This window comes from Papio anubis, chromosome 18 (genome assembly GCF_008728515.1).
Source record: "Papio anubis isolate 15944 chromosome 18, Panubis1.0, whole genome shotgun sequence".
NCBI lineage: Eukaryota > Metazoa > Chordata > Mammalia > Primates > Cercopithecidae > Papio > Papio anubis.
The window spans coordinates 6,090,741-6,108,992 of NC_044993.1; the positions used below are offsets into that span (position 1 = coordinate 6,090,741).

The 18,252-nt window shown below is 48.7% G+C and overlaps 1 protein-coding gene across 2 annotated transcripts; it reads right to left on the reverse strand.

Moving 5' to 3' along the window:
• Positions 1-1,233: 1,233 nt before the first annotated feature.
• On the reverse strand, positions 1,234-17,945 carry MLYCD (malonyl-CoA decarboxylase). 2 transcript variants are annotated; one of them, XM_021932210.2, is made up of 5 exons: positions 17,375-17,945; positions 10,027-10,139; positions 8,824-8,992; positions 5,019-5,168; positions 1,234-2,470 (listed from the first exon to the last, which is right to left on the reverse strand). In XM_021932210.2, exons 1-5 carry the CDS (start codon positions 17,900-17,902, stop codon positions 1,937-1,939), a joined length of 1,494 nt encoding a protein of 497 aa, XP_021787902.2. In that variant the 5' UTR covers positions 17,903-17,945; the 3' UTR covers positions 1,234-1,936. The 2 variants fall into 2 exon arrangements, with proteins under 2 accessions (XP_021787902.2, XP_003917292.2); XM_003917243.5 differs by having other exon boundaries at positions 1,249-2,470; positions 8,836-8,992; positions 17,375-17,914.
• Positions 17,946-18,252: the final 307 nt, after the last annotated feature.

The following is an 18,252-nucleotide window of genomic DNA, read 5'->3' on the forward strand; positions in this document are numbered from 1 at the left end:
CACTCGTGCACAAGCACACACACGTGCACTGATAAACTTGTGCACACGCAGAGATGTGCCCTCACACAGAGACGCTCGTGCACATGCACACAGACGTGCCCTGATAGATGCTCGTGCACAAGCACACACACGTGCACTGACAGAGAGACACTTGTGCACACGCAGAGACGTGCCCTGATACAGAGACGCTCGTGCACACGCACACAGACGTGCCCTGATACACAGATGCTCGTGCACAAGCACACACACGTGCACTGATACAGACACTTGTGCACACGCAGAGAGACATGCCCTGATACACAGAGACGCTCGTGCACACGCACACAGACTTGCCCTGATACAGATGCTCGTGCACACACACGTGCCCTGATAGAGACACGCGTGCACACGCACACAGACGTGCCCCAATACAGATGCTCGTGCACACGCACACAGACTTGCCCTGATACAGACGCTCATGCACACACAGACGTGCCCTGATACACAGAGACGCACGTGCACATGCACACACACGTGCTGATACACAGACACACGTGCTGATACACAGACGCTCGTGCACACACACACGTGCACTGATACAGACGTGCACACGCACACAGATGTGCCCTGATACAGAGATGCTCGTGCACATGCACACAGACGTGCTCAGACGCTCGTGCACACGCACACAGACGTGCCCTCATACAGAAACACTTGTACACACGCACACAGATGTGCCCTGATACAGATGCTCGTGCACATGCACACAGATGTGCCCTGACAGAGACGCTCGTGCACACGCACAGACGTGCCCTGATACACAGAGATGCTCGTGCACACACACACAGACGTGCCCTGATACAGAGATGCTGGTGCATATGCAGACGTGCCCTGATACAGAGACGCTTGTGCACATGCACACAGACGTGCCCTGATACACACAGAGACGCTCGTGCACATGCACACAGACGTGCCCTGATACAGAGATGCTTGTGCACCCTCACAGACATGCCCTCATAGAGATGCTTGTGCACATGCAGACGTGCCGATACACAGACGCTCGTGCACACGCACAGAGACGTGCCCTGATACACACACAAACACACCCGCCTTCCTCCCACAAGCACAGTGATTGCCCCTTCCTTCATCTTTGTTCTCATCCCACACACCCCAGACTCCTTCATCCCAAACTCCCCACAGGCTGGCTAGCTGATTCCAGCCTTCCCAGGTCTCTAATCTTAAAGATGACCACCATTACATAACCAGATGTTTAATGCTTTACAGAACAAACATGTTCTTTACTGTGAAGTTCATTATGAACCTGAATCCCTGATCATTTAAAGCCTATCATTCAACTTATGCCTCAAGCAGCAACATTTTTGTGTTCAACGATTTAACTTACTACACACATCTTGTGCAAAGTCACAAACCTTTTCATACATTTATGAGCTTCAGAATTTAACCGGGAAGTGTAGCACAGTCCTTTATCCCTTTGCATTGCATGGTGAGAAATGGCTAAAGCAACCATCGCCGCATTCTGTTTTGTGAGCGCAAAGGAACATCTACTCTTATCTGGGCCACTCGCCCTGGTCCTTAGGAGGATGCCGGATCCCCCTGGGACGATAATGGCAGAGGCTGCACAGCTTCCTGAAGATTAAGTACCACAGCACCAGCCCCGGGCAGGGAGCCAGGTCAAGGGCAACGAGAAATCTTCTGGAGACACACAGCAACCCACCTATCTGTGTACACCCGCACCCACAACCGTCTTGCACTGGGCGCGTCTCGCCCAAGGCAAGGGATGCTGAGGCCTGGCCTCACAGCGTGGCCTGGCTGTGGGCCAAGAACACAGTGAACTTTGGCTTTGCTTGGAAAACTCCTTCAGATATAAAACTCCCGGCCCCTCCTGAAAACGATCATTTTCTTAGCTGGGGCCCTGTGCTTTAGGAGAGGTTTACTGTCAGAGCTTGCTGTTCTTCTGAAACTGGGCCACTAGGCTGAGCACCTGCTCAGAGGCTTTGATGTTCTTGGAGCCGAGGTAGGAGGTGCTGTTGGGGCCCGTCTCCTCCAGGAAGTAGCGGTAGTTGGCCATGAGGCCGCAGGAGCCGGTGATGCCTTTGAGGCTCACATCCGCCATCCAGTTGATGCGCCACAGCACCGCCCCGTTCTGCAGGTGGAAGTTGGCCACCGGGTTCAGCGCGTAGCCGCGGTGCTTCTCTCCATACAGGTACCAGGCGCACAGCCTCATGAGCGGAGTCTGCAGCGCCCGCACCAGGGTCTCCGACTGCACCCACTCGCTGCTGCTGAGGAGAAGCTTGAGGGTCTCGTTAGTGGGGCCACCTGTGATCTCTGAGATTTCCTTACACTCCGAATCTGTGAAGAGTTCATTCCTCCCGTGGTCCTTCACTTGCGAGTTCAGAAGCCCCAGAAGCCATTTGGTGAATCCAGGTATAGGTGACAGACTCGAAAACACTCCAAGGTGAGGAAACTCTCGCTGTAAAGCATGGTTGGGGTGGAAGGGAAGGCGGAGAAAACACACAAATTCAGCAGGTACATTACCAACAGATGAGCACCTCTCAACCTACGGCTCATATGCTGCTGTGTAGTGGTCACAGTGACATTTGGTACATGTTATTTATCTTCTTTCAAGGAACTGTTGTTTTTTGTTTCTTAAGAGTCAGGGTCTTGCTCTATTGCCCTGGCTGGAGTGCAGTGGCGTCATCATGGCTCACTGCAGCCTCCATCTCCCGAGTCCAAGCCATCTCCTGCCTCGGCCTGCTGAGTAGCTGGGACCACAGGCGCGCGCCACCAGGCCCAGCAGGAAATATTTATCAGGAACCTGATGTGTGCCAGACCCTGGAGGCATCCTGACTCCCCGAGGCAGGGCGTCTCCGTCTCCACATCCCTTCTCATGTCGGCAAAACCGAGACTAGAGTGCTGGGGGACTTGCCTAAAACCAGACAGCTGGCCAGTGGGGAGTGGGGCTTGGTGCACCGCAGCTACTCACTGCAGACCTTGTCTTTCTCGTACACCGTGCTCCTCCCATGGCCACCTGTCAGGCCCCAGAAGCTGCTCTGTTGCTGGGCACACAGCAACGACGAGCTGCCCAGCCACACCACAGTGGGTGCAGAACGGGGTAGAGGAGGAGGAGGGGGACGCTGCAGGTATCTCTCCATATCACATGACATGGTTCAATCGTTATTGTCCCAACTAGGTAGAGATCTCATGATCATTTCCAACAACCCACTACTTTCGGATTATAAACCTAATACATGCTCACTATAGCTTTTTTAAAAAAAAATTAATGACAGAAGAAAATAAACCATCATACTCCACTACATTGAGAAAACTGCTCTCAATAGTCTGCTAAAGCAAACTCCTGGTGCTTCCTGATGTGATTTTTGTATGGGTGAGACACGTATTTTATATTTTGCATTATGAATTTATATCGTGAGCATTTTCTCATTATCATTTAAAATTCAAAAACACAGAATTTTAACCACAGAGTAATATGAAAAGAGAAGACTATTAGGATTTTCCTCACCATGTTCCTCTCATTGGGCATTCGTGGTAGCGCTCGGATTTTTTGCCTTTTATTATTATTATTTTTTTTTGAGATAGTCTTGCTCCCAGGCTGGAGTGCAATGGTGCAATCTTGGCTCACTGCAACCTCCGCCTCCTGGGTTCAAGTGATTTTCCTGCCTCAGCCTCCCGAGTAGCTGGGACTACAGGCATGCGCCACCATGCCTAATTTTTGTATTTTTAGTAGAGACGGGGTTTTACCACATTGGCCAGGCTGGTCTCGAACTCCCGACCCCAAGTGATCCGCCTGCCTCAGCTGGGATTGCAGGCGTGAGCCACTGCGCCCACCTGTGTTTGCTTTTGTAAACCCTGACGAGCGCCTCCATGCAGAGAGGCCATTCGTTCCCTTCTAGACCCCCTTTGAGGACTTCTAGGCAGCTGCCCAGGGGCAGGTAACTGGCACCCTCAGGACAGCGGCTGGGCTAAGGCCTAACTCCCCTGAATCCTGGGATATGCTCCTCCTCTTCCTGCCTTCCTTACCCTGCTACATTTCCCCACCCCACCCTGCTCATCACCACCCTCAGCGAAGACAGAGGAACGAGGAAACTGGGAAGGAGCTGTGGCTTATTGTTACCCGGGGGGAAACATGGCGGCGTGGTAATGAAGCCCATACGCAGCTGAATCCTGAGGGCTTCAATTTGAAACTGATTATGAATTTACTAGGAGCATGTAAACGTTCCCACTCCACACTGTCGTCCTTGAAGGGCTCTGCTGCAGCCAACTGCAGCCCCCAACGCAGAGAACACCCTGCTCAGAGCCACTCACTAGCAAACATCTAGCTACTGCACCTAATCATTAGATTCTACTCATTGGAATTTATCCAAGCCCCTGATGAGGTTGGTGGTTTTTGAAAGCCTAGGCCCAGAGTGAACATCAACATTTCTGATGTAGGATGGTGCATGTGTTTTTCACAGGGCAGCCAAGAAAGGGGAGTTAGATCAAAACTAAGCTGATGCATTTACCTTCGAGCTGTCTGGTCTCACCTCAGCACTCCCTCGCAGGCCATGAGAAGGCCGCCCATGCTAACAGCATGTCACGTGTCAGAGGCCCTGAGAGTGTGGGCAGGGGCAGGGGGGAGGACAGGCATGGCAGGATGACCATCAGCTATGCCATCTGGCTGGGACACTTCAGAGTGACACTTACACCAGGACGACACACGAAATCAAGAGTATCCTGGGCAGGTCAGAATGAGGTCGCCCTAGAGAGCTGATGACCTCAGAACACAAGTGCATCTTGCAGGTGGCTGGGCCGGAGGCCTCTCTCAGCATCATTCTCATCTCTCTGGGAGACTCATGGCTCCTAGGAGTTGCTGAGGGGCCTCTGGCACTTTTTCTACTCCCTGACGCTCCCTTTAGCTTCTGTCTTCATCCATGTCCTTCGTGGCAGCTGACACCCCACGAGTTCACGGACCTGACCACACGGAAGCCAAGCGTGACCGGGGCTCCCTGCGCGGCGCTTACCTGCAACTCCTTGACGACTCGCTTTATGAGGAATGTTCCCAGCTCCACCCCTTGGAGTCCCTGCTGGGTCAAACTGATGGAATAAAAGATCGCAGCAGCAATTCTGTTCTTCTCTTCCGTTTCTGATGGAGGACATTCCTTCACGATTGCCTGGAAAAAACCAACGATGGTTCTAAGGTTGGCCTGGCCACTCTGCAGCCCACATGGCAACCCTGTCGCTGGGACCAGAAGACAATTCTCAGAGCACTGGAAAAGCTGGAAGAGACCTCGGCTCCCCGACTGGGGTGTAGGCTATGGAGCCTAAAAGCTGCCCTGTTTCGAAAACTCTCTGGAGGAGGCAACTCCACAGCTTCCCTGGGGGTCCTCAGTGCTGCATCGTTTCTACCATTTTGAAATTTTCATGCAAACTTTGCTGAAGAGCAATGTATGTCCCTTTCTGTCTCTTTTAGGCCTCTGTGCAAACAAAAACTTGCTCCGTAACTCTCCTGCCCACACTCAGCGGTAACACACGGATCCTCGAGACCAAACAGCTCCAGTTCCTTCGGCTTCTCCTAAAGGGCTGATGTTTCCCACCACTGAATTGCTTTTCTTCCTTTTCTCTGAACCCTAGGTTTTTCAAATTGCTCAAGAGGCCATATGCAGTCCTAAATACTTTTCTTTTAGGAAATATACCTTTGTTTGACTTTCTCATGTACCTTTTGGGTTTCATGCCATCTTTGTTTTTCCTAAACAGTAACACAGACGTCCCGGCGAGGCATTCTAAGAAACGAGCTAGACTGGGAAGTCGCTTAGCTGAAATCTGAGTTTACTGCCTCTCATTCTGATGGCAGCGTTTTCTAATCCCTAATACTCTGAAGCATAATCCTTAATACTCCAAAGCTCACTGGATAACAGTGGAATAGCAGGGGGCTACTTTTTCATTTGCTTTGAAGCAGGTTACACCAGCTTACTTTTGAAGAACCCGTGTAAACTATTTTAACTTCTACCAGCTACCTTCGATTCTGGAATGGGAGTGTTTAGCTTCGACCATATAGATGAGGTCTGGTAGTCAGTCCAGACCTGAAATAGTGTATGGAATGTGTGAGTCTATGCATATCTGTCCTGAGGAAAACGCCCTCAGTGTTTTTCCCTTCAGATTCTTAACAGGGTCAGTGACTCCTACAAAGTGAAGAAACACTGCTGTGAGGAAATGGGGAGAGCTCATGACACGAAGGACGCATCCTCTAAGGACCGAGAGGGGCCCGCTGTCCCGCACCATGCTCTATGGAAGAGCTCTGTGGTTCACAGAACAGAGCTCCCTTCACATCACTCCCAGGCTTACCTCCTTTCCTTTTTTTTTTTTTTTTTTTTTTTTGAGACGGAGTCTTGCTCTGTCGCCCTGGCTGGAGTACAGCAGCACGATCTCGGCTCACTGCAACCTCTGCCTACGGACAAGCGATTCTCGTTTGTGCCTCAGACACCCAAGTAGCTGGGACTACAGGCGCACACCACTACACCGGCTAATTTTTGTATTTTTAGTAGAGACGGGGTTTCACTATGTTGGCCAGGCTGGTCTGGAACTCCTGACCTCAGGTGATCCGGCTGCCTTGGCCTCCTGGAGTGCTGGGATTCCAGGCCTGAGCCGCCGTGCCCGGTTCTCCTTTGTTTTTTAAGAAGTCTGTAAGTTATCTTGTGATTCCTTATGCAAAAATCCCAGCAATCTTTTTTTAAAGTTTTCAAAATAAAAACAAAACTTTCTTCAGTTATACGAGTGAGGTATATGTAATGTCAAAGAGGCAAAAAGAATTGTAAGGTAAAGTGAATAAAACAAAAAGAGGCCAAAAAAAAAAAAAAAACAAAAAAAAACCATGCATGAAGTAAAAATAACAAATTACTCCAAAATCTAATCCCCATGCCTGTTGCTGCTGCCCTTTTGATGAACACCTTTCCAGGCTGTCTCAGAGGCTCTCGGTATGCACACAAATGTACACAGGACTGCGCACCCATACACATTCTCACGTGCCCAAACGCATATGCTCAATCTACACATAAGGAAGGCATCTCCCCTCAGAGTCAGGACGTGAGCTGGGTCTGAATTCCAGTTCCACCCTTACTTGCTCTATGATCATAGGTAAGTTACAGATGTTCCCCTAAGCCTCAGTTTTCTCATAGTAATACCTAAATCAGCCAGGCGCAGTGGCTCACGCCTATAATCCCAGCACTTTCGGAGGCCAAGGACGGCAGATCACCTGAGGTCAGGAGTTCGAGACCAGCCTGGCCAACATGGTGAAACCCTGTCTCTGCTAAAAATACAAAAACATTAGTCAGGCATGGTGGCACATGCCTGTAATCCCAGCTACTCAGGAGGCTAAGGCAGGAGAATTGCTTGTACCTGGGAGGCAGAGGTTGCAGTGAGCCGAGATAGCACCATTGCACTCCAGCCTGGGCAAGAAGAAAGAAACTCTGTTTAAAACAAACAAACAAACAAACAAAAAACCACCTAAATCACAGGATGCTCTGAACAGTAACACACAAAATGTGCTTCACAGACTGACAAGCACAGAGCATATACTCAACAGATTTTATTAATATTATTCATAAGACCACACCACACACAAGCTACTGTGTAAACCTGAACTTCTACTCGACAATAAGTCAAGGCTGGTTTTCCATGTCAAAATATAAACCCACATCAATATTTAAATACATGTACAGATATCCGACATACGTGAGGCCGCGCCATGTGTCTACACCGCCCTCCTGGAGCCCATTCTCTCCTGATGGGCCCTCGGATATCATCTCCAGCCTTTCAAACTGTCAGCAATGCTGCAGGAACAGCCATCTGACTCTCAGGGCTGAGCACCTCCCCAGGAGAAGTTCTTAAGAGTGGACTTTTTAGGCCAGGAGGAATGCACATTCTGAATTTTCATCCATGTTGCCAAACTGCCCTCAGAGAAGTCAGAATGGCCCCTAGTCGCACCAACAGGACGTTGGAGTGTGACTCTTTCACACACAAACATTGTAAGGGAATGCATTTCTCCTTGGTGATCAGGAAAGTCTGCTCATTTGCCCTACTCAACTTCTCTAACTTCTCAGCGGGACACCTGCTTAGGGCACTCACCTTGTGATGTGCCATCATCCACTTAGCTTCCTAACAGGCCCTCCTGTCCTCCTGGCCTAAGCAACCTGCGCTGCCCCAGGGGTCTCATGCTCCCTGCCACCTGTCTTTAGCACTCCCATTTCCAGACCCTGCAATGTGGTCCCTGGTTCTTTTGCCCCCGTGGGCCTGCAGGAGTGCTTCAGACATTCTTGCCAAACTCATCCAGGAGCAGAGCAGCTTGCCACAGGACGGGGCTATCAACCCCAAGTCCCATAACCTCCACTCGCCGGGGAGTGTCCTGGGCCCACATCAGGCATGAGGGATGTGTCTCTTTCAATTTTCTAATCAAGTATCTTTCAAAACTCCCCACAGGCACTTAACAAAAGCTGTAAAGGTGAACCATGTATGAACCAGGTATCCCGTCTCTTCTCCCTTCACAATTATTTTCTGCCTCACAAACACGTTCTGTGATAGACTTTAACTGTATCTCAACCTAAGATCAACGCAGCCAGATGAATGCTCTCCTTGCTCCATAACTGTCTTCCCGCTACACTTCTACACTCTACACCTACAAATCTGGAGATTTTATGTAACCAATTAAAAAGCCCAAAACCATTTATTTGAAAAAAAAAAAAAGAGGATAAAATCCAGTAAAAACAAAACAAAACAAAACAAAAACACAAGGGGCCCTGTGCTCTGTGGGGGCCTATCTTGTCCCTGACTGACCATCGCAGGTACCTGGATGTTGCTGGAGATGTCACCAGTCAGTGCCACATGCAAAACGACCAGGGGCTCCCCAGGAGTTGAACAGTGAGAAAAGAAGTAACATCTTCTGTAGGGCCCAACGCGGCGCTTCATGTCCATCCAGTTTTTTACAGGATGCACAGCCTCAGCCCTGGGGCGAAATTTATAAAGAGATAAGACAAATGCATAATTCACAACTTAAGTAATGGTTGCTGACTCCTATTCATACTATTCATCTAAGTCAAACAAGTTCTTTAAATAGAGCTTTAATGGACTCTTCTGGAAGAGTCAAGGAAAGTCATTTTCATAGAAACAGCAGCCACTGAGAGGAACTACAGTGAATGACCATTTTACACACAAAATGGTGCTCCAATTTTAACCCCAGTTTTAAGAGGAGTTTGTGAGGCTCCAGGGAAGGATTCACGCAGATTTTCAGGTGAAACCTAATCAAATGCTTGGTGTCGAACACTGCGTCTTCTCTTTCCTCGGGATCTCTGTGAAGCCCTGTCAGCACTGCAAACACGGGGCTCATCTGGTGTCTTCTAGCAACCTCACCCCACTGCTATTTTGTTTTCAGCACGTGAAATGGCAGCAGGCACTGTCAGCCCTTTGAATTGGTTACATTTCAAATAGGACACTTTTCAAACCTTGGATTCCATGGGACAACTTGTAATGTGAAGACACCTACGTGCAAAGAGTCCCGGGTTGTGAGGCCACCATGACATGCTAGCCTGTGTTATACTGGGTCCTGGAGGTAACGCATGATATAGCTTGTTTAGAGATTTTAACCCAGGGAAACATCTTAACCACTAGGTGGGCCAAATGCTGTTTTGATTACGAATGCAAATGCTTGGTCCAGTGAGTTTCTACAACTCTGATCATGGAGTCTTGGGAAGAGAGAAAATGGGCGTGTTTGCTTTAAATAAGAGGACATAAATAAGAACCCACACGCAGGTCCCTGACAGACGCATCGGTTTCTCTCGGTGCCCCTTCCTCTTCCTCCATGATCTTAGTATCATGTGTGGTGACGGCCGCAGCATTTGCAAATACTGTGTTTGGATTTTATTAGACTTGAAATAGACTGTACATGTGAATGAAGATAGATTGGCTTTTAGCCAATATAAAACATGCATAAATATACATGAAACATATATGTACAAAGCAAATGAAAACCTTAATACTTACTCACTGATTTTCTGAAGCACTTCACACGGTGAATGCCAGGTAACCCGTTCTAGGTTCAGGAACCCGGAGGAAAACCATTCTGAGAGCATTCCTTTCAGCACGCCATTCATTTCCTGAAAAGAAGATAAAGCCCAGGCCTTCAATGGGCAACAGATCAAGCCCATCTCTGTGTTGCGGCCAGCACAGGGAATGAAAATGCTCAAGCAGACAACTGCGCAAGACGATTCTCCAAACAGCTTTTCCCGAGATTCCTCTGTGAGACTCTTATCTCAAACCAAGTCAGGCTTTCATTCGACACTCTATTTAGACTTGACTACTTCAGTCCGTAAGACCCCTGAATGGAAACAATTCAATTTGAACTAAGTTGCCTAAATCAAATAATATGTTCCAATGTGTTCACCACAGTGAGGATACTAATTATATCGAATTAACATAACAACGAAAGATGCGCTGTAACTTTGAAACTAAGCCAGCAAGGGTGTCAGCAGCACTATCCTCATCCTCCTGGGAACCTTCTTTGATACGTCAAAACATTACTCCTACGTTTCCTAAAAAAAACAAGTACTTGGTCCAGGAGCCCTATTTTATCAACTGAGAGATGTACATTTTCATATTTTAACATCTCTCAAGTCAGGATGCAGCTTTTGAATGACGGCGGGTCACAGTCTAATTGGCAGCATTATTTTTTTTGAGAGATGGGGTCTCACTCTGTCACCCAGGCTGTAGTGCAATGGCATGAACACAGCTCACTACAGCCTTGACCTCCTGGGCTCACATGATCCTCCTGTCTCAGCCCTCCAAGTAGCTGGGACTACAGGTGAGTTCCACCACGCCCGGGTAAATTTTTTTTGTATTCTTTTGTAGAAATGGGGTTTTGCCATATTGCCCAGGCTGATCTCGAGCTCCCAAGGTCAGGCAATCCACCTGCCTCGGCCTCTCAAAGTGCTGGGATTACAGGCATGAGCCACTGTGCCTCGCCATAACTGGCAGCATTTTAAATCTACCTTAGAGGGACATAATAGTATATCTGGCAACCAATGCATTTCAGAGGTGATGAAATTATCTTAATTTTGCTTCAATTATTTATATCTTTATTATATCTTATCTACTTCCAAAAATGATGTGAATTGACTCGACCACCCAAGATATATTTGTACTGAAGCTTTTCCAGCAAGAGCAGAACAGAAGGCCTTGAGCAGGAGCAGCGTCGTCTCGGTGTCGCCTGCACAGCCACGGCTTGTTGTTCTCCAATGGCTGTATCCTTTTCTTCCAAATTAACAGAAGCCTCACTTTTCAGCTAGGGACACAGCTGTCCAGAATAAAGACTGCCCTGTGGCTGGGGGTAGCCATGTGACAGAGTTCTGGCCAATGAGGGGTAAGCAGAGGTCTCCTGCAGCCACTTTGGGGAACTTGGAAAGACAGCAGGAGCAAGCCCTTGGCCCATCTTTCTCTTTGTCCTTTCCACTGCAGACTGGAAGGCGGTGTGATGGCTGGCACTGAAGCAGCCATCTTGGGCTGCTTTGGAGATGAAGGTTTTTCTGGGCAGAGCGACAAGATTCAAGTCTGGATCCACCAAGAGCACCAAAGAGCAGAATCAGCTCTGGGCTGCCGACCTCCAGACTCACATGAGAGACAAACTTCTGTCATATTCAAATCACTGCTATTTTGGGTCTTTGTTACTCATAAATTACATACCAACACATCCACTGAACATTATTATTAAATAATAGTAAACATCTCAGGACGTCTGATAAAAGAATGACCTTCTGACTCTCTCTGTAAGGGACATGAAGAACACAATGGGCAACACCTATAAAGAGTGGCTTTATAACAGTTATTTTCTTTTCTTTTCTTTTTTTTTTTTTAGAGACGGAGTCTTGCTCTGTCACCCAGGCTGGAGTGCAGTGGTGCAATCTCAGCTCCCTGTAACCTCTGCCTCCCAGGTTCAAGTGATTCTCCTGCCTCAGCTTCCAAATTTTATAAAATCATTTTACATTTTAATTCCTGTTAAAGGGTGAAAGGACTCACAACTTTGTCACCTGGGGAAGAGTTGCAGGTTTTGGAATGGTGGCTCAGAGACGTTTTCGGAAGGAGGTAAGATCTCCCTTTACATGTTTAAGCACTAGGGCATGAAAGAGGCCACAAATTTGTTCTGTGTGACCCCATGGGGGCTGGGAAAGTAAATCTGGACCGACTGGTGTAAGTGATGGACAGTCAGACATGGACTCAATTTAGTGTAAAGAGGAACTTTTGAATAGCGGGAGCTGTCCACAGAGGTCATCCTGGGAGACGGTGACCCTCAGCACTGGAAGTCACCAAGCACAGGTGGACAGAACTCAGCAGAGCTGTTTGAAAACGGATTTAAGCATTGGATAGGTGGCTGAACCAGACGATCTCTGCAATTCCTTTTAACTTTACATTCCATCACTGAATCTCCTTTACTTGGTTGTAAACTCCATAAAGGCAGGGTCCACTTCTGATTCATTTCTATGGTTCGCAAAGCATTCACTAATCGATTGATATCAAATGAGAAAGATGGAAAAATGGAACGAACGGTGATTAGTACGTAGCGGGAGGGGAGGATGAGAGAGACTGTTTGCTAGGTGTCACGGAATGGCCCTTTATAAAACTGTATTTTCTGCATTTGACTACAGCGGCTCTTAATCTTCCTGGGATCCTCTCACACTCTTGAGTATGTGTTAAAAACCACAGGCCCTGTCCCCAGAACATTGCAAACACATTAATAAAATTGGGCACATGTTTTCCTGGGGTTCATGGGCTCCTCTGATACTTACCTATGGACTATCCCAGGGGCCAAAAGGACTTCTGTACCCCAGGTTAGGAACAGATGAGCTGAGCTCTGTGTAAGAGGTACCGGCATCTCTCTTACATTCATGATAGGAAAAAAGCTGAAGATACCTAGTTTTACTATCAGTTCAATATTAATTATGAAAGAAATGGTTTGGCTGATGAAAGCTCCTCCCCTACAAATCTCTTCATTCTATTTTGGGCTCCTGACAGCTACAAAATGTGACACTGGTACACGAGGACTGGGAATCTGGGCTAAAGGTCAGAAGTCTCCGTTGCTCAGTTCTAACACCGGCAGCAGCTGTTCAGGCACGCCGCAAGGTTGCCGGGATACAAACACCACCAGGGAAAGAAGCCTCCGCGACTGTGCATGCATTAATTCAGCCACCATTTATCACCAATACAAGACTGAGAAACACAACTGCTGGGAATATCCTGGTGATGCTAAGGGTAGCGACAGTTCTCAGTGTATTCTGCTGGAGTGCTGCTGCTTTTTTTTTTTCAGAGGCAGGTCTTGCTATGTTGGCCAGGCTGAACTCCCGGGCTCAGCTGAACCTCGCAAGTAGCAGGGACTACAGGTGCGTGCCACTGCATCCAGCTCTGTGTATTCTGTATTGTTAATTCCATTGACTTGTATGACACTGTTTAGACCAGCCAACTTTTCCTTTTAAAAGATAAATTGGTACCCTCTTTTGAGGCTCTATCAAGATCTGCTTATTTTGGTATGGAAGAAAAGTCACCTTCCCTTGCCCAGAAGCCCTGCGCTGGGGAAGGCAGTGGAAAGCCATGGATGAGGGTAGCACTGCAGAGGCTGAGAAACTTGGGGGCAATTCCCACTCACATAAGCTTCCACTCCGCAGGTGTACACTTTATACTATGGATATACTTTCCTATCTCAAAATAAGTATCATTTAGCACAGCTAAGCATAGAATTTACTAGATCCAACAAAGAGTACTCTATTAACTAAAAGGCAGAGGATACACAAGGGTCTAGCATGGCCGGGTGGCTGTGACAGTGGGAACCAGGTCCCTCTCTAGTTTCTGTGCCTCTGTTAAGGTTCGAACACCTCTCATTCCACCGAGGTCCAAACCGCCCATCAGGAACCCTTTCCACGAATTAAAGGCCAACCTCCCTTGAGTGCCCACAAACTGCTGAACCATGCTCAGACCTTCCCCTCTACTGGGGATTTGACTCGGTTTCACTGGGATTTCACCTCCAAGAAATTGAAGTCGTCAACCAACTGGGCCTCTGGAGAAAAACAAAAAGCCTATAAACCACCACTCCCTAGACACATCACATCCTCATTCCCACACCTACCATACAACCACAGGGACACACATACCTACAAACTCCTCCACGTTTTGTGGCCACAAATCCAGGCATGGTAACAAACCTCCAAACTCACTTGGACCAGAGGAAAAGAACATTTTAAAAAGAAAGCACACAGCCGGGCACAGTGGTTCACACTTGTAATTCCAGCACTTTGGAAGGCCAAGACGGGAAGATCATCTGAGGTCAGGAGTTCGAGACCAGCCTGGCCAACAGCAAAACTCCGTCTTTACTAAAAATATAAAAATTAGCCAGGAGTGTTGGCAAGTGCCTGTAATCCCAGCTACTCGGGAGACTGAGGTGGGAGAATCACTTGAACCCAGGAGGCAGAAGTTGAAGTGAGCCGAGATTGTGCTGCTGCACTACAGCCTGGGCAACAGAGCAAGACTCCGTCTCAAAAAAAAAAAAAAAAATCAGATAAAAAAATAGATCACATAGGTTACAATATCAGATTCCAGTTGACAGTTTATATGTACAGAAAAATGTAACTCTATTCTCAGACTGATTTAAATGTTTAAATGACAGGGATTTAAAAAAAATTACACTTGGGCTCACACCGATCTATAATCCCAGCACTTGGGACTGGAGGATTGCTTGCTTGAGGCCAGAAGTTCAAGACCAGCCTGGGAAACACAACAAGATCCCATCTCTAAAAAAAACCATAAACAACAAAACAAAAACCCATCTCTATATACACACACACACACACACACATATACACATACATATATACGTGTATATATGAGAAAACTACGCAGAGCAAGGGAAGGGGAAGGGAATTAACAGGTTCGGCTACTAACAGTTATATGCACTGAATGTAAGGTTGGGGTTTCTAGGTAAAGAAATGGAAGGGGCACAATAAAGCAATCACAAAAAGGCTCCTGCAGCCATTATGTCCTAACCATATGCAGAGGCGAAGATCAGGCTGCCATTATTCATTCTGTTTGATATCTCTGGTCCACAGGACTTCTAGCCTAATATTACAGTATGCAATGTATTTTTTTTCCCTTATGTATATAGACAGCCTTGGTCAAAAAGCAAGGAAATGTGTGAATGTCTGAGGACTCAGCAGCCTCTGTATTTCCCAGGGGCCAGCTCCTTTCTTTCAACAGTCAAGTCTGGATGTGAGTGTGTTCAGTCGTGTTCCTTCCCAACGATGTGATAACCAAGAGTTTTCCTGAGTGGGGAAGAACAAAAGGATGTATTCCACAACATCTCACAGAACCAGGGAATTCAGAATTGGACCGGATGTGAGAAATCAACGAGGGACAAAGCTGGCCAATGTCTGATATGAGGACCCTCCCAGCTGGGCAGAAACCTTTCCAGCCCTTCGTGGCTTCCTTCCAGGCTCAAAAATCTACGACAGAGTGTGGGGCAGTCTCACCTCCACATAAATGCTGAATGATTAGTGTGTCAAGTATGTCTCATGCCAGGGCACCCAGGAATCTATTGCAATGACTCATTCATCACTCTGCTATGCAAGAAATTTAAGATAAGTTTCCCAGTTTTTGAGGAGCTGATCACTTACTTGGGGGGATGATATATTGCCAAGTACTATGTGCAAGTGTGGATCAGAAAAGCTCAGCTATTCAGACCGGGCTTGAGACCAGAACATGACAATTCAACACGGTAAGAATTCTTGAGTGATTTCATGTCATGCAATTAGCAACTGTGGGCTTTCTGTCTGAGAATCTTATGGCCAAAGATGCCTGGCCCTCAGTAACAGCACTGTAAATTAACCAGCTATCATGGGGAATCAAATCATGGCCACTGTTGTCACTCTTGACATTAATCCCATACTTAATTATGCCCGATTTTATGCATCTAAGTAGCCAAAAAAGGTAAGAAAGTTTCTAATAAACATCTGATTAACTCACACAGTAAGACAGTGATACAGCATAGGGCAAAGAACCCTGGATTTGGGTGGGTGATCAGCAAGAGTTTTTTGCTCTGAATTTAAGGACAAGTCACACAACCTGAGCATCTTCTCCTTTACTGTAAAAGGGATACGTGTTATCACCCACGTAAGACTGAAGGAATGAAAATGAAACTATTAAACCAGTATTAGAGTTCTTAAATGGGTCAGGTCATAACCACTCAATCATTCAATTTTTTTTTAACTCCAACTGTACATAACAAACTTCTGAATGTCCAAAACTTCCTGAAACATTTACATCATTTTTCATTAATTAAAAGGGCAGGTTAAGCCTGGGCAAAATGGTGAAACGCACCCTCTACAAAAAAATAACAAAAATTAGCCGGGCATGTGGCCTGCGCCTGTAGTTCCAGCTACTCAGGAGGCTGAGGTGGGAAGACTGCTTGAGCCTGGGGAAGTCGAGGCTGCAGTGAGCCGTGAAAGCACCACTGTACTCCAGCCTAGGGAACAGAGTGAGACCCGATCTCAAAAAAAAGAAAAAAAAAAAAAAAAAAAGGGGGGGGGGGGGCAGGCTAGTGTTTCGCCGTATTTAATACTAACAATATAAAAGGAGAGTATATGCTTTAGGCCTTCTTTCGGGTCATAATCATTTAAATCTCAAAGTCTGTATCTGTATCTAACACGAATGAACTGTGCTAATGCTTGATTACCTCAAGTCAACTCAGAATCATCACAGTAAGTACCGAACTCAGGGTGTTAAATGTCCTCCCAAAAGTCACGAAGCACAGAGAAGGCCAGAAGCCATGGAGATTCCGGAGTGGTGCTGGTGGTGACCTTGAGTCCTATTTACCTTTGTGTATTTCACAGGACTTCTCAGGACAATGTCTCACACATAGCGGGTGCCCAATTAACCTCTGAAACACTATTCAGGGTCTCAGAAGGCTGCCTGATGCTCAGCCTGATGCTCAAGTTCAGGTATACCATATAGATGAAACACTTTAATCAGCTACAACAATTAAAAAAGAGACTGTAGAGCACACACTCATCAGGTACAGGAGGCGACAGTTACCTTCAAGGCCACCAAATGCTGAGTATTTAGTAAACACTATACAAGTGGGGACTTCAAGGACAGACTGGAGGGAGGCGGGGGTGTGCTCTGACGAGGCCAGGACTCAGCGTGGGAAGGGGAGAGTTGGTGAGCTGTAACTGCGGGCGAAGTGAGCGTGGTTTCAGGCAGGGAAGGTGGGGTGTGTGGGGCTTGGAGGGGGCAAATGAGGACTACTCGAGGAGAGCGGCCAGTCCGCGCTGCCGGGGGGTCGAGGGCGGCCCCTTACCCGGACGTCCGGCCCCTCCACCAGCTTAAGGGCCTGAGCCTCGAGCAGGTCGGCCCGCAGCTGCACCAGGAAGCGCACGCCGCCGTCCAGCTTGCTGATGTGGTGGAAGAGGCCGCGGTAGCGCGGCACCAGCGCGTAGCGCAGCCGGTCCTCGGCCTGCAGCAGCACCGCCGCCTCCCGCTGCTGCTGGCGCAGCTGGAGCACGCCGGCGCTCTGCTCCGCCACCTGGCCGTGGTCCACGCCGAAGCCCCGCGCCAGGCGGCCCAGCAGCTCGGCTCGCTCGGCTGTCTCGGCCAGCCCGCCGTAAAAGCTCACGAAGTCCGCGCACTGACCCTCGGCGGGCGCCGGTGTTTTCTCGCGCAGCTCGTAGGCCGGTGTCGGCGGCACCGCGCGGCGCAGCAGCTCGTCCATGGCCCGCTCCAGGGCGCCAGTCGCCTGCCCGCTAGCCAGCCGGGGCCCGGGCGGCCGCGGGGGAAACCGCAGCGGGAGGAGACGCCTGGCCGTCAAGCCTGGCCCGAGGCCTCGCATGGTGCCGAAAACAGCTGCAGAGGGGGAGAGCAGCCGCCGCTGCCGCGCTTCCGGCTTCCGGCTTCCGGCGCACGCTGGCCCCATTGGCCGAGGCCGGGGGCCGGGATGGGGAGGCGGCCAATCGGAGGGCGGGGCGGCGGGGCGAGGCGGCGGGGGCGGAGCGGCTCTGGCGGAGGCCCGAGGCCAAGTGTGGCCAAAGGTTACCGCCCCGCGGCGGGGGTGCTTCGGGGCCTCGTCTCGCTCAGCTGGCGGCTTGTCCTCTAGTCCTAACACCTGGCCGCCTAAAGGCACCGGCCCAGCCCCTCCTCTCTTCCCCGACTGCACTGCGCAAATGCCGCCTCCTCTCTAGA